The sequence below is a fragment of the Beta vulgaris genome, chromosome 2, assembly GCF_026745355.1.
Source record: "Beta vulgaris subsp. vulgaris cultivar EL10 chromosome 2, EL10.2, whole genome shotgun sequence".
NCBI lineage: Eukaryota > Viridiplantae > Streptophyta > Magnoliopsida > Caryophyllales > Amaranthaceae > Beta > Beta vulgaris.
In genome coordinates, this window is record NC_079203.1 from 30,646,122 (window position 1) to 30,669,008 (window position 22,887).

At 37.3% G+C, this 22,887-nt stretch overlaps 1 protein-coding gene across 8 annotated transcripts; it reads right to left on the minus strand.

Moving 5' to 3' along the window:
* Positions 1-143: 143 nt before the first annotated feature.
* Positions 144-21,737, minus strand: LOC104886978 (pentatricopeptide repeat-containing protein At2g39620). 8 transcript variants are annotated; one of them, XM_048638937.2, is made up of 4 exons: positions 18,787-21,736; positions 4,640-4,911; positions 1,400-1,635; positions 144-485 (listed from the first exon to the last, which is right to left on the minus strand). In XM_048638937.2, the coding sequence occupies exon 1, from the start codon at positions 21,587-21,589 to the stop codon at positions 18,965-18,967; it is 2,625 nt and encodes an 874-aa protein (XP_048494894.1). In that variant the 5' UTR covers positions 21,590-21,736; the 3' UTR covers positions 144-485; positions 1,400-1,635; positions 4,640-4,911; positions 18,787-18,964. The 8 variants fall into 8 exon arrangements, with proteins under 8 accessions (XP_048494894.1, XP_057248558.1, XP_057248559.1 ...); XM_057392575.1 differs by lacking the exons at positions 144-485; positions 1,400-1,635 and adding exons at positions 5,053-5,107; positions 5,273-5,388 and having other exon boundaries at positions 3,147-4,911; XM_057392576.1 differs by lacking the exons at positions 144-485; positions 1,400-1,635 and having other exon boundaries at positions 3,147-4,911; positions 18,787-19,533; positions 19,642-21,737.
* Between the last annotated feature and the right edge of the window lie 1,150 nt (positions 21,738-22,887).

The following is a 22,887-nucleotide window of genomic DNA, read 5'->3' on the forward strand; positions in this document are numbered from 1 at the left end:
CCGCCACTGTATATTATGTATATAATCCTTTGATTATGATAGGAGACAGTTTCTTGCATTTCCGCTAAGTAAGCATCTATATTTTCCTGCACTATAATCTTTTAAAAATGAACTGCAGATTTGGTTGAGAGGCTATTCGAAACTAACCAATGAAGCAAAAAAATTTATGCACATAGAAATACATCATCTTCAAATACTTCCCAGAAAATATCTAAAATTGTCTCTTTCTTGCCATGATTACGAAAAATATATTCGTGAACAAGTGAGTTCTTTTTATCTGGTAACATGACTGATCTTACAGATACAAGGGAACAGTCATGACTCATGAAGGCATGAAAATGAGAAACAACCACTGAAGTGTGCAGATGATTCGATTGCAATTGTTAGCCTCTATAGTTGCGGAGTTGAGAAATCATATACCCTCAGAAGTCCAACAACTACATGTCGTACAGTGTCCAGTTCTACAAGTTCCATGAACACGAAATCTGGAAAAAATCTCAAATCTTCAGGCATTTATATTTAACACTCATTAGTCATTATCATCATTACGAAAGTTCAGGAACTCCGATATCAATGTGATTGAACGTTGAATAATGACGACAAGAGCTAGCTGCTGTGAATATACTCCTATAGTTTATCATGAAAGCAAATCTACCGAAATTACAACGAAGATCATACTCAAGCTAGCAGTAGTGAGTTTTTTCTGAATCTTTGAAAGTTACCCCTTTCCTATTGCCAATCTCACAACTAACAAGTTCAGAGACTTAAATTTTGGTTTTTCAGCTCCTCTATTTTTCCTAGACTACAGTCTTCATTTAACATCTTTGTATCCTTGTCCTTTTCTGTAAGAGGTACAGAGAGCATTCGTTTTTATCTTCTCAAGCTGAAACCCTGAACTATTGATGATTTAAGTAACTAAGTTTCAGATATTCTTTTAACACTTAAATCACCCAAAATTCGTAAAACTACACAAGTAACAAATTATATTCATTGATATACTACCCAGATGATAGTCCAACAACAATGCACTTGAAATCATTCAAAAGACATGTGAAGGATTATGCAATCATCTATGAGAGTCTTTCATGAGAGTGATAAAACATTTTCAGTAAATAGTGGTGACTATACCTACAAGTATCAGTTACAACTCTGAGAAGTCAAACTGAAACTGAGACGTATTTACCCGATCCCTCATCCTAAACAATTTCAACCTCAATAGACTTGCTCTATCACCTCCAGAAGCTGACTACTCTTGTCTAAGCAAATCAATTTCTAATATATCCATTTACATTCTGCACCTTGAACATTACAGATCCCTAATCAAAGAGGTAGTTGACAGCTAGAAGATGGAAACACGGATGGCAGAACTAAAAAATTCAGATGAGAGAGAGAAATGAACCTCTAACAACAAGGACGCCCAAGATGACAGGCGAGAAAAACTTGCACAGCCACGCAAAAGACTCCCTCAGAATCTCCAGGAGGCTTCGACTCTCAGCCATAACCAAGAGATTACACCTTAGATAAGCACATTCTTATTTTTCCCCCACATTTCTCTTTGGGCTGAACCGCTAAAATTCTTCAAGGAATAATCAGACCCAAGACCTAGATCCCCTATTTTATGCCACCATGTTCACTCTGTTAAGCATGAGAATAAAAAATTCTGAGTACATATCCAAGGGAAAATGGAACTCCGGATTGAATTTAGCTACAAAACCAATCATAAGCATAAATTCACCATTAGAAAACAAAAAGTCCTAAACTTCGCGCAGTCCTAAACAAAAACATATAACAATATGAATAATGGCGAGACCAAATTCAAAAGATCAAGCTACTTGATAACACTGGAAAACAAACAAAACCCAGAATGAAAAAACAGCTTACAGAAAAAGAGAAAACCTGATCAGATGCAGCCAGCTAAGATACATATCGTCAATATATATGCAGGACCTTATACTCTTTACTCATGCAACCATTTTTTTTACTTCTCACACTTCCTTTTCTACTTAAAAATTTGCAACACAATCCTTCTTTATTAAAGTCTCAAACTTAATAAGATCCTGAAAGCTGAAACCAGTCCCCTCCACTTCCTTTTCGAGTGAATAACAGATTTCACCATACCAGTAACACATTGGCCAGTGTTAAAATAAACAGTAATACTATAGCTTCAAATATTAAAAACTCAGTAAGTGCTTTCTGATCAAATGCTTATGCAGCAACCATTCGGGGTGTTTACACATAATTGTGCAAGAACATTTGCAGCATCAGTTGGTTTCAGAAGTCGAAAAAGAAAACACCCCACATCAATTGACGCATACCACTAAAAGAAATTTCATGAATAAGAATGAAAAAGATATATTATGAATTAAAATTTCCTACACTCGTTTGAGGGTATGTTCGTTATTTACAACTCTTCATTCCAGTTTTATTTGAGCTAAACATAAGTTTTAGTAAACCAGAAAAGATAGTTACAAATCTTAAATTCATCATACAATCCATATCATATAACTTGTGAAATCCTAAAACCAAGAAGGCGAAAAATTGCAATAAGACAGCATAATTGCAAGAATTACTTTACACCATCAACCCTACATGCTTATACAGATGCTTGAGCAGTTGTTGTCGAAAGAGTAATGACACGTGAAGGAGTATAGATAGCATCTAGGAGCCAATAGCCATAAATGACAAAAATAAGCAAACATCCAGGGAGATGCTAGAATCCTTAGATGAATGACAACAGTCCACCATGGTTGTTTAGAACAAGTGAAAGAATCCCAAACTTTTTTGAGGGTGTGTTGTATTGAGTTTGAAGCTTTATATTAAACTAAACCACATTTTTGGCAACTGAAAAAGTAGATTATAGTTTTAATTTCGTTATACACGCTTATCATATTATAACTCATTAAATCTTAAAACCAAAAACTAAAAAATGGTATTAATATTAAGCAGGCCCTAAATTATGATAATTGCAATACTAAATCCTTACACAGGTGCAAAGGCAGTTTCTGTTATGCACCAAGGAAATTTATTTACTGTATGAAAATTGGTACTTCCTCCATTCTATATTAATTGCAACATGACTTTCTAAAAAAATGTGTCAAGGGTTGATGTTGCAATAACAATGGAACAAAGGAAGTATTTAATAGCCATTATGGAGAAGCTTGGACATTCTTTTATTATTGAAGGTCAAACGGCATCTACAATATATATTAAAGAAAAACAAGATACAATCAAACATGGTTAAATCAAATTCGTCTTCGAAGGAACTACAATGAACCAGATCGAGCAATACAACCATAGTTCTGCGATTTCGGTCACGATCGTGGTAACAATCACGGTGATGCGGGAACGGGAATGATGCGGTTGTCATACCGTCAAATATGGGCTTAAACCATGAGATATCCCTAGAACCCGTCTAAAACGCGGTTATTTTACACCTTTATGATGCAGGTAATATCGATTCGGAGATTTGAAAACCTTTACAACATGGGCAATACGATACGATGCGGCCTTGTTTTGACACCATGAATACAGCGCAATCCCCTGTATTTGTTGAATCAAGCAGCGATTGATGAAGAAGTCTATCATTCTGACATAGTTTGAGAAGAGCATTCTTGATCGAGCCATGTTTACCGCATCCGAAATTCCAATACCTTCATGTTGAGTCTCAAACTTCAACCAATAAGAATAGTTTCTCATACCAAAAAACAAAAAACAAAAAAAAAAATAACATACTCATAACTCCCATAGGAGAGAAAGAGATTTGCTCAACAGAGACTAAAAAAATCTCATAAAAAGATACTAATTTATTCAACAAAACAAAACTAAAAACTTAAAACTGAAAATTAAAGGGAAAAAGTGATTTACCATGGATGAAAACATCCATGGCAGCCTCTAACTGATGAAGAAGGGATAGGATAGGATATGGTAGGGTAGGGTAAGGTAAGGGTTTTAGAGGGTGTTTGATATAGAGTAATTTGATGTAGGAAACGGATTCAAATAAGCGTTTTCATTTCTAATTGTTTGGTATGAGTGTTAAGTAACAAATGCCGTTTCCGGAGGGAAACACAATCCCCCCATTTGTTACCCTTATCAAACTAGTGGAAACAAATCACGTTTCCTTCCTCAATCATAAACCTCTCAATTGTTTCCATTCCACTAGGATACCAAACAAGTATTAAAGGTAACAATTATTATTTCCGTTTCCCCTCCTTATCCAAACCCTTTCCATTCCGTTACCATTAATCTTACCAAACACCCCCTTAGAGAGAAGCTATGGACATAATATCATTCAAATTGGCATAAAACGTTTTATCACCTTCAGGTGTGGATCTATGAAGGGGAACAGGTGACATGTATCATACCAAAGAGAAGTTCTTTTTTTTCAGGTCGGAGGATTTTTTTTTTACCGGTTAACATAATTATCCATTCTTGCCAGAATCAACTTCCACTTTCAACTTCCAGAATCAACTTCTTATTATCCAAGCCTTTTGGTTGAAGAAAGTGTTCAATTGAAACACACATTAGAAATCAAATGAGGAGAAATAGTGCACCTAAGCAAATAGAATAAGAGCACAACATATACAGACGCAGAAGAAAGGGATTACTGATGCATGAACCACTCATAGGTTGTCAAACTTACTTGAGTCCTGTGCCAGAAATATCAAAGTCCAAACAGGTGCAAAGGATCTGAAGCAGGAATATTGTAGCTCTCTTTTCCGCAGCAACACTTGATCTTTATGCAGATAACATCTAACTCAAATGGAAGAAAACAATACAAGCAATAGTAGTCTTCAGCAGTGCGATCAATCTCTTGTTGGGCATCAAAGAAGGCATGACAATTAGCGTTGGCCCAGTTCTTGTCTTGCTGAGCTGCTCAGCTCGTATATTACTCGTGACTAACTACCTGGTATTCTGGTAAAATAGTAGTATATGAGTAAAATCAGCTACTTCATCCTTGTCCCCAAGCAAACACAAGAGTTTTCTTACTAGCAGCCAAAAATGATTAAGATGATGGAGACATCTACATACATTTGCAGCCTTGTAAAATACTACCTGGTATTCTGCTACAATAGCAGTATAGGAATAGAAGCAGCTATAGCATTCTCATCTTCAAGCAAATGAAAGAGTATTGTCAGGACAGAGCAGCCATAGATGATTACGATAATGGAGACATCTACTTGAATTGAAGCTCCATAGCGTAACCCTGATCCTAAATTAGCACTAATTAATCAAGGGAAATACAGAAATCTCAAAGCGAATGACAACAGTGCACCTTGTATTCTCAGAACAAGTGAAAGAACTCCCAAAGTTGTAAGATCCTTCATACATGACCAAAGCATACTGAGGCTATGTTCTCATCCCCGTCTTTCAGAAACTAATTACTTTTTCCTGTTAGAATCACATCAGACAAGACCTGACAAAACCTTCTTTCCGTTTACTTATTACAATATATAGTTCTGAATCAGTTAAAAATTATGAAAATTATATATTTGAAAAATAAACGTTGAGACTAACTTAATAAGGCCCAAAAATGTGCTAAAAGTTCGGACGGACTATCATACTAGACAAGAAAGACAGACCAAACCAGGTCTTAATAAATTCACACCAAATCGCCATATTTTAGGTAATGAAAAGTGAGAGTTTGTTGGAAGCGTAATGGGAACTCACTAATACTTAATACGATAAGTATGAGAGAAAATAAATGCACTATAAACTAATTCTTTATTTGTTTATATGTGAGTGAGTACAAATTAGTTAAATCTTACGTACTCATATTTATATTATGTAACATGCTAAATTATGTAACAGATTCCCTACTTATCTCTCCTAAAGTTTCTGCCATTCTCTGACAAAATAATTACACTATTTTATGCTTATTTATCAACTTACTATTATTAGATTTGTCAAGTTTGATTGTTTTTAACACCTCCTTAAACTTGACTTTCATACTAGACCAATTAGCTTCTTCATTCTTTGGAAGTCATCAAACTTCAGAGGCTTCGTAAAGATATCAGCAAGTTGATCCAATGACTTTACGAATTTCAATTTAATCACCTTTGTTTCTATACACTTCCTTATAAAGTGGAACCTTATGTCGATGCGTTTGCTTCGATCATAATTCATGAAACACAAGATTTCGCTAAGGCAACAGCTGATTTATTGTCACCCATCATCTGAGTTGGTTCCATTGTGGCAACTGCATTTTTTTGAACAATCTTCTTAGCCAAATTGAATGACATGCACAAGAAGTTGCACCAATATATTCTGATTCACATATGGAGAGAGTAACAATATTTTGTTTCTTCGAACTCCAAGAAACAACATTATTTCCTAGCTGCAACACAAAACCAATCGTGTTTTTTCGATCGTCAATATTTACAGCAAAATCACTATTACGATATCCCTTCAGACAATTTGAAGTTGAGAGTATTCCATGGTCTATTGTGCCTTTCCAATAGCGAAAAATTATCTTTGCCGCTTTAAGATGGAAGACTGATTGATTCTCCATGAAGCGACTAACTAGCCTGACTGCAAACAATATGTTTGGTTGAGTACAAGTTAAATATCGCAAGCTTCCAACCATGCTCTCGAACATAGTCAGATTCACTTTCTCTCAATGTATGTCATTATTTAACAATTTCAACCCAAATTCCATAGGAGTGCCAACTGGGTTTACATTTAGCATACGGAATTTCTTTAATACTTCTTTGGTGAACCCTTCTTAGCAGATGAAGATTCCATCAACATTTTGTATAACTTCAATACCTAGATAATAGGACTTAGGTCCCATATCCGTCATTTCAAACTCACGTGTCATGCTTGTCTTGGAATCTTCAAACATTTTTGTGCAACTTCCAGTTAAGATTAGCTCATCCACATAGATGCACATTTAGAAGACATCATCATCGTGTTTCTTCACATGAAGTGCATACTCATGTATGCACCTTCAAAATCCCTTATCTTGCAAATACTTGTCTAGATGACTATTTCATGCTCTTGGTGCTTGCTTTAACCCATGTAGAGAAAACTTTAGACGAAGTACTTTATTTTCATGACCTTTGATTATATAGCCTTCTGGTTGTTCAATGTAGACTTCTTCCTCCATATATCCATTCAGAAAGGTTGATTTCACATCCATTTGGTGGATCTTCCACTTAAATTGTGCTGCTATTGAAATTAGCAACTTCGGCGTCTCTAATCGAGCAAAGGGCACCTTTTCATAATCAATTCCTTTTTTTGCTTGTAACCTTTAGCCACAAGTCTTGCTTTGTATCTTTCAACATCACCATTAGCATTCTTTTTGATCTTAAACACCTACTTGACTCCTATTGCCTTCTTACCAGCATGTAGTGTTGTCAACTCCCATGTTTCATTTTTCTAAATGGCCTTTATTTCTTCATTCATTGCTTGAGTCCATTCTTTGTATCTATTTGCCTCATCAAAATTCATTAGTTCGATATCAGTGAACAAGCAAAATAAAGAAGTATTATCTTCTAGCCTTTCTGTTATTTCATAAAGTTCAGATAAACTTCTAAATTTCTTTGGTCCTTCACTCAAACTAGCCGATCCTCCACTCAAATGTGATAAAGATGATGATGTGTTCGGCGATGGCAACAGACTAGTTAGAGATGGCAACGGACTAGTTGGAGATGTCTCCAAAATCTGGTTACCGGAATTTTCTTCCTCAGAAGTAGGGAGGAAAGTTATAAGTTTCTTATTCTTCCTAAATATTCCAATCCTAATATTCCAATCCCATATCCCCTCTTCATCAAATTATACATCTCTACTAATTATTGTCTACTTAGTATTTGGATTATACAACTATAACCCTTAGATTTTTCAACATATCCAACAAAAAGTAATTTTTCACTCCTATCATCGAGCTTGGTCCGTACTTGCTTATGAACATGTGTGTACGCAATGGATCCAAATACTCGAAAATGGGATACATTTCGATTCCATCCACTCCAAACTTTTTGTAGATATTCTTGTGCTAAACCATTTTGTTGTGGTGTTCTCGAAACTGTGAGTGGTCGTCATATTCCATGTTCTTCACAATATTTATTGAATTCATTAGAAGTAAACTCACCACCTTTGTCTGTCCGAGGGGAAAAAACACGGTCGCATTGTTGCGGGAACGGCTTGTAACGGGAAATAAAACGTTTGACGGGCAACGTGGCATATGTTTTAACCATATTTGCTTTGTTTTAGTTTATGAAGCATTACTACACCATAAAATAATTAAAATCTATAAGAGTATCATGTTTCATCAATTATATAATTAAGTCACTAACAAAATTTTGGCCAATGTTTGAAAAGAACGGATGTAACAGAGATAAAAGCGTTCTAACGCGGCGAGTTCGCGTTATGGAACATACAACACGACGAGAAGTATGTGAATATTATTATGGCTTTCCATAACGGGATTTCGCGGAACTGCAAATCCAGAATCCGTTATAGATGTAACGGAACAGTTTTAATTCCCTAGTTCGTTCTCAAAACTTTGATTTCGTATCAAGTATCTTTCGCCACCAATGCCTTGAACTTCTTAAATGTATTAAAAGCTTCTATTCTTCAAAAAATTACTCCCATGTCTTTCTGCTATAATCATCAATGAAAAGAATAAAGTAAGAACTTTTACCAAGTGATGTGGGATTGATCGGGCCACATATGTCTGAGTGCACCAACTCAAGCGGCTTCGTAGCTCTTGAAATTGCTTGTTTGGAGAATGGCTTTCTTGAGTGCTTTCCAAGCAAAATGCTTCACAAAGTTGATTAGGATGGTCAATCCGAGGCAATCCTTTTACCATGTTCTTATGTTCTAATTCTCTTAGTCCTTCAAAATTAAGGTGACCAAATCTCATATGCCACCTCTAAGAAGGATCTTCAACACATGTATTCATTATTAAAGCACATTAGTCCAACCATTTTGAGGTTTATCAAGAACATTCTATTTCTCGTCATGGAAACAACGGTTATAAGGCTAGAGTTTCTATCACGAAGCCATAATTTTGACCTTCCATTTTAATCTTGCACCCATTAATTTCCAAAAGTTGTCCCACACTCAAGATGTTACTTCTCATATAAGGAATATAATAAACATCTCGAATTAAGTTCTGACTAGAATCTTTCAATTCTATCATGATTGTACTTTTTCCTTCAATTGATACCTTCGAACCATCACCAAAGGTCACATTTCCTGCCACAGTTGCATCAAGATCAACATTTTTTTTTTGTCTCCCGTCATGTAGTTGCTTGCTCCATTATCTAGATATCATGTACAATTATCATCTCTCATATCCTCCACTTTTAGAGCTATTAACATGGTTGCTTCTTCTTCCTTATCTTCAATCACATTTCTTTCTTCATGACCATTTTTTATCAAACAATCCCGTGAATAATGTCCATATTTTCCACAATTGTAGCATTTCAACATTAGCCTTATTAGTGTCCTTTTGAAAATGATTTACTCCTCTACCTCGTCCATGGTAGATGATTCGCCTCTATAAAAGATGTGAATTATGGTCATCTCTCCCTCCTTAGATAGTTTCGCCACGTTCTCAATATTTGATCTTCCGCGTGGTTGAACCCCTTGTTTATCACTTATATCTACCTTAAAAGTGATTTTTGCTTGCAACACTTGTTGATCATCGTCCTTTTCTATTGTCTTCAATAGTCTTTGTTCATGGGTTTTAAAGGGACCTACTTAACTCATCAATCATCCTAAATTCCTAAGTCCTTATTCGACTCTTCAATAGCAATAACTATATGGTTGAAATCGTAATTAAGAGAAAGCAGTATTTTCTCAATAACTCGACAATCTTACATGGATTCACCCAGTCTCTATCTTCATTTGGTTTACAACATTCAAAACTTTACCAAAGTAATCTAAGATAAATTATTTATCCAACATCTCAAGTTTTTCAAACTCTCCCCTTGAAGTTTAAAGACTAACCTTTTTCACTCTACTTACTCCTTCAAAACAATTTTGAAAGAGTATCCCAAGCTTGTTTGAAACATGTTGCATTTGCAACTTTCTCAAACATGTCAGCATCCAGTCCTTAATGAATGACCGTATGTACATTTTTATCCTCTTTCATCTCATTTTCCAAAGCTTCCTTTTGGCTTTCATTCACAACATCAGGTTTTGTATAACCTTTCTCGACAATTTCCCAATATCCTTGTCCTCCAAGAATTTTTTCATCCTAAGAGACCACTTATCATAATTTTCCTTTGTAAGCCTTGGATATTGAAACACTACGACATTACTTTTTGTTGCCATTTTATGTTCGTGGCTCTGATAGCAGTTTGCTAGAAGCGTAATGGGAACTTATACTTAATACAATAAGAGAAAATAAATGCACTATAAACGAATTATTTATCTGTTTATTTTTACTCATATTTATATTAGGGAAATTTCCTTAGGTACCCCTGAGCTTTGGCATAATTCCTACCCCACATTTAAGGTACCCCCTGAGGTTTGTATTTGGGTCTAAAATACCTTTACTATGGACAGAAGCCTAACGTCATTAGGTTTTCCTCTCTCTCCCCCCAATTTTCTTTCTCTCCACCCATCATCCTCCATTGATGAACCTTCAAACTTTTTCTCTCCCCACACAGCCATCCATCCCTTTCCTACCCCCACCCCACGAGCGCCAACCCTCCCCGACCCCTTCGTATTTTGCAGCCCAGCCTCCCCGCCCCACTCTTTGTGTTTGCGGTGTTCGTCTTGGTGCTAGGGTGTTGGGTGGGGGCTCTTCAATTTCCACCGTTGTTCTTATGCCTCCTCTTGTTGGATGCTGAAAATCGAAATGGGGTAGGGACGGGGTGGGGTGGGGGAGGGGTGGGGGCTGCGGAATTCGAAGGAGATGGGGGAGGGTGGGGGCTGCGGAATTCGAAGGAGGTGGGGGAAGGGTAAGGGCTGTAGAATTCGAAGGGGAGTTAGGTTGGCAGTGAGGTGGAGTCGAGGCTGGGTGGGTGGCGGTAAGGTGGGGTAGTGCTGTGGTCGAAGAGGAGATGAGTGGTGAAGAAGATGGGAGGAGAGATGAAGAAGATGAAGATGGAGAGGAGAGAGAAAGCTTGCAGGTTCAACAATGGAGAATGATGGGTGGAGAGAGAGAGAGGATAACCTAATGGTGTTAGGGTTCCATCCATAGTAAGGATATTTTAGACCCAAACACAAACCTTATGGGGGTATCTGAAGAATTCCCCAAATGTGAGGGGTAATTTGGCAATTACGCCAAACCTCAAGAGGGTACTTCAGGAAATTTCTCTTTATATTATGTAACATATTCCCTACTTATCGCTACTAAAGTCTCTCTCATTATCTGACAAAATAGTTATACTATTTTTTGCTTATTTATCAACTTACTATTATTAGATTTGTCAAGTTTAGTTGTTTTCAATAAGTAGCAATATTGCTCATGGGATAAGGTAAAAGAAATTGGACATTTCCTAAAATTGAGCCGCTCGTTTCTTAAACTGTATAATCAGAATCGAATATTGCAATTTGGCCCTAAACATGCCTACAAAAAATCTAGAAAAGAAAAAGATCTTATTTATCAACTTACTATTATTAGATTTGTCAAGTTTAATTGTCTTCAATAAATAGCAAATAGCAATATTGCTCATGGGATAAGGTAACAGTGATTGGACATTTTTCAAAATAGAGTCACTTCTTTCTTAAATTGTAGAACCAGAATTGAATATTACAATATGGCCATAGACATGCCTACAAAAAAATCTACAAAAGAAAAAGAAACTCACTAGATTAAATTCAAAAAAGCAACTACTAAACGAATCTACTTCCTATTTCATGCTAAAAGTTGCTCAGTTGTACAATCACTCGATATTTCAGTGTACATACACCAACCAAACTTCTCGACAGACAATGTGTGAATCATAAATGAAGCAATTACATTGAAGAAACTTAGAAAGAGATCAACTGATAAAGTACCTTGATATAAAATTGACAAATGAACCACTACCTTGGAAGCAGAAGAAAGAAAAATTGAATAAAAAAGAAAGAAAAAAATGATAACACAAACCCATAGAGAAAAAACCTTATATGAAGCTAGAAGTTCAAGAAGTATGACCATTACACCAGATATGACACCTTAGCTTATATATATGTAAACCCATCTACAGAGTCATGAGCACATTACTTAAGCTAAGGAAAATAAAAGATTACAGTAAATTTGCTCTTTAGAAGCATAATTTTGTTATATCCATTTCATTTTTGGTCTCTACATCACATAATGGAGATGCAATGAGCATCTAGGTCGAAGAATTATTTAGAACCATTACTGAGAAAAGAGGCTTGTCCCGAGTTCAAGAGTTCCTCTACAATTTGAGAATGCAATAAGTGATTTAAGATTTATTCATTTTTTCCCTTACAAGGATAATTGGAAAAAATCAACCCCTTAACTTAGGTTTACCAACTCTCAGAAAATCTCATGAAGTAAGAATTATAAATAGATATGAAAGGTCACAGTCTGAACCGCAAAACATTGAAACCAAAAAAGCTAAAAAAGTTATTGATTTTTGTTCCCTCTTCCTCTTTCCTAAGCCCAACGTGAATTTCCCTCCCATTTTCCAAACAAATTCAAGCTCAAAACACAAATTAGAGCAACTAGCAATTCAGACAAAGGCATTCGAGAAACCCAAAACGCTTTCGTCGACAAAAGGACGGCAAATGGTTTGCCATTCTCACTCTTCAAGAAACAACCAATAAAGCAAATGGGTTGTCTCATAAGGTAGATTTTGAAAATGGGTCGGCCCTATTTTTGGATGAGTTGAGGATTTGTTAAGGGAAACCCTTCATGTAATACTTGGAATGTTAATAAAATTCTATGAATTATGATATGAGAATAAATAAGAGAAAGAGAAATATAGAATATGAGATGAGAAAGAAAGAATAAGTGTTTATTTTCTGAATGATTATTATATTATAAACTCCAGCTATTTATAACTCAATCAATAGTTAATTAGATGACAATTACAGCTGAACCACTTTTAACAAACAAACAGTTACATGATTCCCTTAATATAAGGAAGGCTAAAACTGATATACCCGCCAAAATATCAAATACAAGTATAAGGCTAATTAACCCCTATCATACCACCCTCCCTTAAAAAAGACTTGACATAGTACAATCAAAATGAGGGTCTTTTTTCAAAATCTGTAGCATACTCCCAACTAGCTTCAATTGGACAACCTTCCCACTGAATCAGATATTGGACATGAGCGGCTACCCTTCTATCCAATATAGTTGTTGGTTGAATCAAGACAGCATCACCTTATCCTTGTAATCATACTGGAATCTGAGCGGCTATAGGAAGAGAACCTTGGAATTTCTTCAATTGAGAGACATGGAAGACATCATGTATCTCAGAATTCTCAGAGGGAGTTGAAGTTTGTAGACCACGTTTCCAATCTTGGTTTGGACTTGAAATGGCCCATAATACTTGGGAGACAACTTGTGATTAGTTCTTGTTTGAACTGAGTGTTGTCTGTGAGGTTGTAGTTTAAGCAAATTCCATGCTCCAACCTCAAAGTTTTTGTCTGTCCTATGCTTACCAAATTGAAATTTCATTCTACACTATGCTCTAGTCATATGAATTATTACCATAGCTAGCATGTGTTCCCTCCTAATCATGCTTCTATCCACTGCTTCAACGGAAGATTCTCGTGAGAGATATGGCAGATGAAGGGGTGGTGGTTGGTTGTAAACCACTTCATAAGGGGTTAATTGTAAAGCTAAATGAAAGTGAGTGTTGTACCACCACTCAGCTAAAGGTAACCAAAAAGACCACTCCTTAGGTTATTCTCCACACATGCATCTGAGATAGATTTCCAAACACCTATTCAATACCTTTGTTTTTCCATCAGCCTCAAGATGGTAGGTAGAAGATAAGAGAAATTTAGTGCCATGAAAAGGAAAGAGTCCCTTCCAAAATTGACTAAGGAAAACGACATCCTTATCACTAACCATTGTTCTTGGTCAACCATGCACAAAACATGGTCTTGAGCTACTTGTGTATGGATTTGGGAGAGGCATAAAATCGGCAGCTTTACTGAAACGATCTACCACTACATATATCATATCCTTACCATTGGATTTAGGTAAGCCACCAATAAAATCCATGGAGATATCCTTGTGGTTTGGCAGAATTATCATACTTAGAAACTTGGCATATAGGACATCTTCTGACAAAATGTCTAGCATCCTTAGTCATGCCTTACCAATAAAATAAGCTATTCAGCTTCTTCAATGTAACATTTGTGCGTTAGTCCACTCTCAGGAGAAGCATGTTGCCAAATTATCATCTTTGCTAATTACAATTCTGTTTTTTCTTCTAAGTAAACCATCTTGAATGCTGAAGCTGGGAACACTTACATTATCTTGTAGCTGAGCCAAGTTATGTTGAGTGTTGAAATCTGCGGCAGTGACTGAAATTGCCATTAACAGAACTTCTCCACCTAGAAAGAGCATCAGCAGCTATATAGTAAAATCCCATAAGTTTTGACAACTAAACCTGTTGGAAAGGAATAGAAATCTTCTGTTGTAAGAGCCATTTCAAGCTCTTTGGGTCATGATAAAATGCCCAGCAATCAAGTATTGTTCCCATTTTTGTACATAGAAAACAATAGCTAGCAGTTCTTTCTCTTTATCATAAACTGTTAACTTTTACCACTTAGGACCCAAAGATCTACTAAATAAAAGCCAGAGGATGATTATCATGCATTAGAGTTGCACCAATGCCAAACTTAGATGCATCTGTTTCAAGCACAAAAGACTTAGAAATATCAGGAACAGCCCAGATTTCAGTGCTTCAAAGGATACTTGAGCTTTCTCATTCCATTTAAAAGCTCCCTTCTTGAGAAGATTAGTCAACTCTTTGCTAATGATAGCATAATTCCTCACAAATTTCCTATAATATCCGCAAAGACCAAGGAAGCTTCTTAATTCTTTCAATGAATTAGGAATAGCCGAGCTAGCAATGGCTGAAATTTTCCTTGGATCAGTTTCACTCCTTGAGCTGAGATGAAATGCCCCAAATACTCTATTTTATCAGTTGCAAAAATACATTTGCTAGCTTGTGCATACATCTTGTTGTTCTGCATAAGCTCAAACACTTCAGTTAAATGTTGTAAATGATCTGCCAGAGTTTTACTGTAAACAACAATATCATCAAAAAATACTAAGACACATTTTCTGAGTAATGATCTAAAAACATCATTTATCCACCCTTGAAATGAGGCAGGAGCACTAGTAAAGTCATGAACTCTCAATTGATGATAGCCAGCCTTTAGATCCAGCTTTGTAAACACAGTGGTACCACATAATTCCTCAAGCAATTCATCAATAACTAGAACAGGAAACTTATATTTCACTGTCTTTTTGTTTATTTCTCTTTAATCTACACATAACCTCCATGTTACATCTTTCTTGCCAACTAGAGTAACAGGAGATGCAAAAGGGCTCGACTTGTTTTGAATAATTTCCCCTGTCAAGCATCTCCTAAATAAGTTTTTCTATAACATCTCTTTGTTTCAGTGGGTACCTATAAGGTCTAATGTTCAGAGGACCTACACCCACCTCCAAGGGAATTCTGTGATCAAACACGAACTTCAAAAACACTATTATACTTCTGTTTAAGAGTCTCAACTTGAGGAACAACTGAGGAATCCATAGTACATAAGGAATATTGTTCAACTACTTCCTCCTTAGAAGTATCTAGTACTTGAGCTGCACCTTCTAACACTTTAACAAAAGGCTCTCCCTCTAGCCCTTGGACTTTTTTAGGTGAAACCCCTGTGAGTTTGTATATATCTCCTCCTATTATAAACTCCATCAATAGTTTCTTGAAATCCCAACAAATAGAGCCCAATGTAGCTAACCATTTAACTCCCAACACCATATCATAGGACCCCAATGAAATTAACATAACATCAATTGTAAACAACTTGCCTTACGCAGCCGAAGCGAAAGACCCATATTTATGCTGACAAGCAATGTGATTCCCATCTCCCACAGTAACAGATCCTAGAGACATTAGACTGATTGTACACCTAAGCTTCTTGGCCATAGCAATATCTAGAAAATTGTGAGTACTCCCTGAGTATATGAGTATATGAGAATATTAATAGAACTACCATTCACTACACCTTTTACTCTCATAGTATGGTAGCTTTGATTTCCTATCAATGCATTCATCGAGATAAATGGATCACTATTTCACGATTTACTTCCACTTGTGATATCTAGTAAATCATCTCCTCCATCATCTGAATCACTAACATCCTCCTGCCTTGAGGTTCTTTGAAGTTACACTTATGATTCCTATCATAGGGTTTATCGCAGTAGTAACATAACCTTTTTGCAATCTTTTCTTGTCTAACATCTGCAGGGATATATTTGAAAGGTCTTTTTTGTAGTTGGGTTTGTCTTTTTTGGAAGAGGAAGAATAGGGGGTTTAGAATTAGCTAACACAGGTGTATCAAAGGGTTTTATTTGTGGAGTAAGGTGAAAAAGTAGTTTTGTGGGGTTTGGTTCAATGAGAATTGAAGTTAGCTTCTATAGATTCTTCTTGCAATCTAGCATATTCTACTGATTCGGCTACACCTTTGGGTTTAAAAGCTCTTACTATAGGCTTAATGTTTGGCTGAAGTCCTCCAACAAAACTATCAAGAAAGTAGGAATAATATGATTTTGTTGCAACATTAGGCTCAATTTGTTGCAGTTTATTGAACTTCTCAACAACATTCGTTCCAATTTCATCTCTAAGTCTGGCAGACAAATCAATTATGAACTTGAAACTCATTGTTCTGCCTTTTCTACCATATTCAAACAAGATAAATCCACCTTTTGCTCTTTAGGAATCTTACAAGCGGAAATACTTATTACATTTTTTAATCCACATTCTTGGGTTCGTACCATTAAACTTAGGAAACTCTAGTTTAGGAACATACCCTCGAATTCTAGTGGCATTGATTCCATCATCATGTACTTCTGTAGATTTGAAATGTGGGTGACTCCAAATTCTTCTTTTCTTCTGTTGCTTTCAATCTTCCATTCATTTCTTGTAAAGACATCATCACCTCCTTCAAAGTATCCTGTAACACCTTGTTTTGGGCTTGTTGTTCTTCCCATTTTTGTTCTTGAATTCTGAATTGCTCTTCTGTGACTGTCACTCCCTTAGTAACTGATGGTGCCACGATTATTTGGATAGAACTTTTCAATTTGGCGAACACTTATAGTGCAGAAGCTTAAAGAAGTTCTTAACAATGACGGAATTGAACTTCTAAGCAGCAACAACTCTTCTCTATACCAAAATGTTACCGGAAGGGCAACCCTTCATGTAATACTTAGAATGGGAATACAATTCTATGAATTTTGATAAGAGAATGAATAAGAGAAAAATAGAATATGAGATAAGAAAGAAAGAATAAGGGGGCGTTTGGTTAGTTAAAAGGAAAGAGAAAGGGTTTGAGAAAGGGTTACAAGGAGAATAGAAAGGGTTACCTTTTGATTTTCTAAGTTGTTTGTTTGGATATATCAAAGGGAAACCCTAGTATTTTCACCACCCCAAAATTCCCCTAAAAAGCTCAAACCAGCACCACCCTTCCACTACGAAATTCCACCTTCTTTACTGCGGCCCTTCCGCTCCTCTACCACCGCAACTCTTCCTCTCCCCCCTAGCCGTCAAGGTAATTTTTTCTCTCCTTCTCTCTCTTGTAAATCTAGTGGTTTTTGGAGGGAGGGGGTCTTTTCGATGGATGGTGATGGCTTTCGATTGGATGGTGATTGTTTTGGGGTGGATGTGGTTGTTTTTCGGGTGGAGGGATAAGGTTTTGTGGGGTGGGGTTGTTTCGATTGGGAGGTAGGGTTGTTTTGGTTTGGTGGTGGGGGGTTTATTTTCCAGTGGGGTAGGGTTCTTTTCGGTGGGATGTGGTTTTAGGTGGTGGAGTGGTCGTGGGGTTGCTTGGGGTGGTGGTGGTGGTTGGTGGAACGGTGGTTTCAGGTGGGGTAGGGTTGTTTCAGGTGGGATGTGGTTTTAGGTGGTGGTGTGGTCGTGGGGTTGCTTCGGGTGGTGATGGTGGTTGGTGGAATGCTGGTTTCAGGTGGGGTAGGGTTGTTTTGGGTGGGATGTGGTTTTAGGTGGTGGAGTAGTCGTGGGGTTGCTTCGGGTGGTGGTGGTGGTTGGTGGAATGCTGGTTTCAGGTGGGGTTGGTGGTTTCATGATGGAAGGGTGGTGGTTTGGTGGCAAAGTGGTGGTGGTCATAGTGACCATGGAGTTAAAGGAGAGAAAGGGTAAGTGAAACCCTTAGAAGAGGTGGGGAATCAAGGTAGAGGAGTTTGGGGGTAACATAGGGGTAAAGGGAATGATTAAATGGACCAAACAAACCAGGGAATCAGCTTACTTGATTTTCTTTCCCTTTCTTGTAACCCCCCAACCAAAATCCCCTAAGTGTTTGTTTTCTGAATGATTATTACATTCTGAACCTCAGCTATTTATAGCTCAATCAATAGCTAAGTAGATGAAAACTACAGCTCAACTATTTTTAACTAACATTTAACTAATTCTTTGAATATAAGAAAACTGACTTTCCCGCCAAAATACTAAACACAACTATAAGGCTAATTAACCCTTATCAGAATTGGGAAAAATTAATCGAAAATTGCAGAAGCAAAAAATTTACAAAGTGAAAATTGACGTCATAAACAAACTACTAATATGGAAGAATAACAATAAAAATTTCGGAGAGGAAAGGAGGAATAACCTGATTCTTGAGAGTGGTCGCCAATTCACCGATGACAGAAAATCAAGCAGCCATGTTGAAGCTCCTCACTTTCTCACTAATTGGATAGAGGAAGTGAACTCGAAACTTTGTTACATGCTTCCATCAGAGCTGCCAACTTCATGAAAACTACCCAAATATATATTCATGTTTTCTTGACCTAAACCCAACTGCACCCTGGGAATTTCTTTAGCCCAGCATCAGTTTGCTTTAACCTCATGTTTCTAGCGTCAATCCATCTACCAGATTGAGCATATATATTGGATAGACCAATATAATGTGCCGGATTCCCAGGCTCAAGATTCACCAACTTGTTTAATGCCATTTCTGCCAAGTCTGAATTAGAATGCATTCTACATGCACCCAATAAGGCTCCCCAAACAGCAGCGTCAGGTTCTAAAGGCATATTATTGACAAGGTTCATGATTTCACTAAAAAGACCAACACGGCCTAACAAATCAACCATGCAAGCATAGTGTTCTAACTTAGGTTTAAGATTGAACTTATCATGCATGGAGTTGAATATTTTTCTCGCTTCTTCTACCAAACCACCATGTCTGCATGCTGACAAGACACTCAGAAAAGTCACTGAATCAAGCTTCACGTTATCACCTTGCATCAGTACAAAAAGTTCAATAGCACGCGTTGCATGCCCATGAACTGCATATCCAGCAAGCATTGTATTCCATGTTATTGTATCTCTATTTTTCATCTCATCAAAATATTTCTCTGAACAATCAAAGTGCCCGCATTTAGCATACATATCAATAAGACTATTACTGATGTATGTATTTGACTGAAAACCCATTCGTATTGTACAGGCATGGAGTGCCATACCTTCAGCGAGAGCACTTAGGTCTGCTGCTGCAGGAATAACGCTTACCACAGAAACTGCAGAAGGTTGTAGTCCTACGGCTTTCATTTGACAAAAGGCAGACAAAGCTTCTTTGGACCTTCTATTATGTACATAACCAGAAATCATGGCATTCCAAGTAACTTCATCTTTGATGAAGTCAAATTCATTAAATAATGTCTCAGCCAAGCATAGCCTGCTGCACTTGGCATACATGTCAATCAGAGCATTCTTTACATGGCACTCAGATGCAAATCCGCCTTTTATAATTAGGCCATGTATACATGTCCCGTGTTCTAGATCTTGGGAAAGTGCACAAGCAGGGATCACACCTACCATAGTTTCAGAATCAGGCCTCAACCCTGATGATAGTAATTCATGGAACATTGTCATCACTTCATATGTGTTGCCACTTTGAGAATATCCACTTATGAGCGTATTGAACGAAACTACATTTTTGGATGGCATTCTAGAAAAGATAATCAATGCCTGAGCGAACAAACCCCGTTTAGCGTACGTTGAGACAAGGGCGTTCCCAATCGCAACTTCTGAATCCAAACCCGCTCTAAGACAATAGCAGTGAATGCTTTTTCCTAGCTCCCCCGATGAAAGCTCTGTGCAAGCGGGTAAGATACTCATCAGAGTTACACTACTTGGTTTTAACTTCTCATGCACCATTTCACGAAATAGAGATGCTGCTTCTTTAGGGAACCCACTTTGTACAAGTGCAGCTATCAAGGCAGACCAAGCAATCATATCTTTTTCCTTAAGCCCTCTGAACAGTTGATTAGCTTTATCCAATTCTCCACATTTAACATACATTGTCATCAGAGAAGTAGCAACCATAGTATCCGAGTCAATACAATATTGAATTGCACAATTATGAATCTCCTTCCCTTTCTTCAAATCTCTCAACTCAGAAGCAGCTAAAGACGAACTAACAACCGATATCTTATTCATCACTGAACTTTTACCCTTCAGTTCATCAAATAGCTCCAGGACTTGACAAAAGTATCCATTATGAGCATAACAAGCCATCATTGTTCCCCATGACACATGATCCTTACTATACAACTGATCAAAAACCGAGCGAGCATCTTCCACAAATCCACACTTAGAATATGTATCAATCAATCCATTGTAAACTTTTAACTCGAAACTCCTCCTGGTTATAAAACCATGAATTGACCTACATAACATAAAATTCTCCAATTTACAAACAGAAGGAAACAAATTCAACAAGGTAACCGAATTCGGTACAAGCCCACCTAGTTGCATTGCCCTGAAAACACCCAATCCTTCATCAGGATCTCCACCCTCTGAAAGTCCAGCAATCATAGCATTCCAAGAAACAATATCCGTCTTAGGCATTTTACCGAACACCTTCCGTGCATCGTCAAGTCGACCCATTTTACAATACATATCAACCAATCCTGTAGAAATATACAAATCCAACTCCAAATTCCTCCTAACCACATCATCATGAATTCGAACACCCGTCTGAAAATCAAATTTACCAGCACAGGCTTTGAGCACAAAAGTATAAGTATATTTATTAGGCTCCAAGTTTCCATCCAACATTACATGGTACAATTTTAATGCTTCATCGTGTCGACCCGACCTCGAATAAGCTCTAATCATGGAGTTATATACGATCACACATGGATTAGGTACTGAATCAAAAACCAACCTAGCAGAATTGCATTTCTGAAACGAAGAATAGGAGTTTATCACATGGGTAATAATTGAATTGCAATGGGTCATGCCCAATACTATTAAACGGGCATGAATTCTGAAAAGGGAACTTAAACTTTTGCAAGAAGAAAGAAGAGGAAGATAATGTGAGTAATTAGTTGGGATTTTGTAGAGTAGAGTGTGAAGTTCGGGAGATGTTGCAGCAACAGAGTGCACTGATCGATGCAATGCGAGCATTGTTCTAAGTCACTGAAATACTTTAGAAGCAGAGGGGAAAACCAAACACTATTGAGCGGGAGTGAGGACTGAGCCACTGAGGAGAGAGTTGTTGAAATTGAGCCAGCGCCGATGGATCCTCGAGATATGCTCGTACATAAATATTATTACTATTATTATTATTATTAAGCATGATTTTCATTTTCCAATTTAGTTTTAAATAAGAAAAATGCTGACTTCGAAATGAATTATTAATATCCGACATTATATTTGACGTATACGACTTAATATTAATAATATCTAATTCACAAAAATGCGACTTGGAGAAGCATTGATATTTTCTTGTTAAAATTATTTTTATTCTTGGTTAATCAAAAATTTGGAGTTTGGACTATTTTAAAACCATCAGAAAGATGTGTAATGGTTTATAAAGTATTAAAATTTTGATTTTTTCACCATATATCCCTGACAAATTAAAAAATTCATCATATATCCCCAATGTTTCATATTTTCACCATATACCCCTGAATTTCTAAAACGTTCATCAAATGATCTTTTTCTAACGAGCAACAACTCATCGTTTGCATTATTTACAACTTTGCCATTATTAACCTAATTAAACCCTCCCTCTACCCTAACCTCCTAACTCTAATGTTCTAATTAACCTTAATGCCCCTAACCTTAATGTCTTAACTCTAATCCTAACCACCACCACCTCCTCCCCCCCCCCCCCACCACTTGCCTCCACCACCCTTATTTCCACGGCAAACCCCACCCTTACCCCTCCCCCGTAGGCTGCAACCCCTGCACCCCTTCCCTCTGTCCCCCCCCCCTCCACTCTTTACCCCCTCTCCTCTCCCTCGTCATAAATTAGCACAAATTGTGAGGGATATATACAAGAGTGACCTGATTGAATGGAATAGTAAATATTTCTGGAGGGATTCTCTCAAGTGTCGTAGACTTGCGATCCGAGTATGGGGTTGCACTGACATAAAGGACGCAGATGCATAGGAGAGGTCTGAATTTCTGACAAAGGAGAGGAGAAGGGTGAGGTGCGATGGAGGGATTGGGGCATGGGCTTGCGTGGGTTGGGGGAGAGATGGGATGGGGGTTGAAGGGGTGGGGTTGAGAGGAGAGCGGGATAAGGGTCCACTTGGGGTGTGCGGGGGGGGGGGGGGGGGGTACTCGTGAGGGTGAGATCAGGGGTTGCAACTACTGGCGACTGAGTGGGGCTGTGTAATACTCCGTATTTTTAGTAATAATTTCGTATTAATTAAGAAAAAAAAAATAAAGAATTAATAAAAAAAAAGGTATCTTAA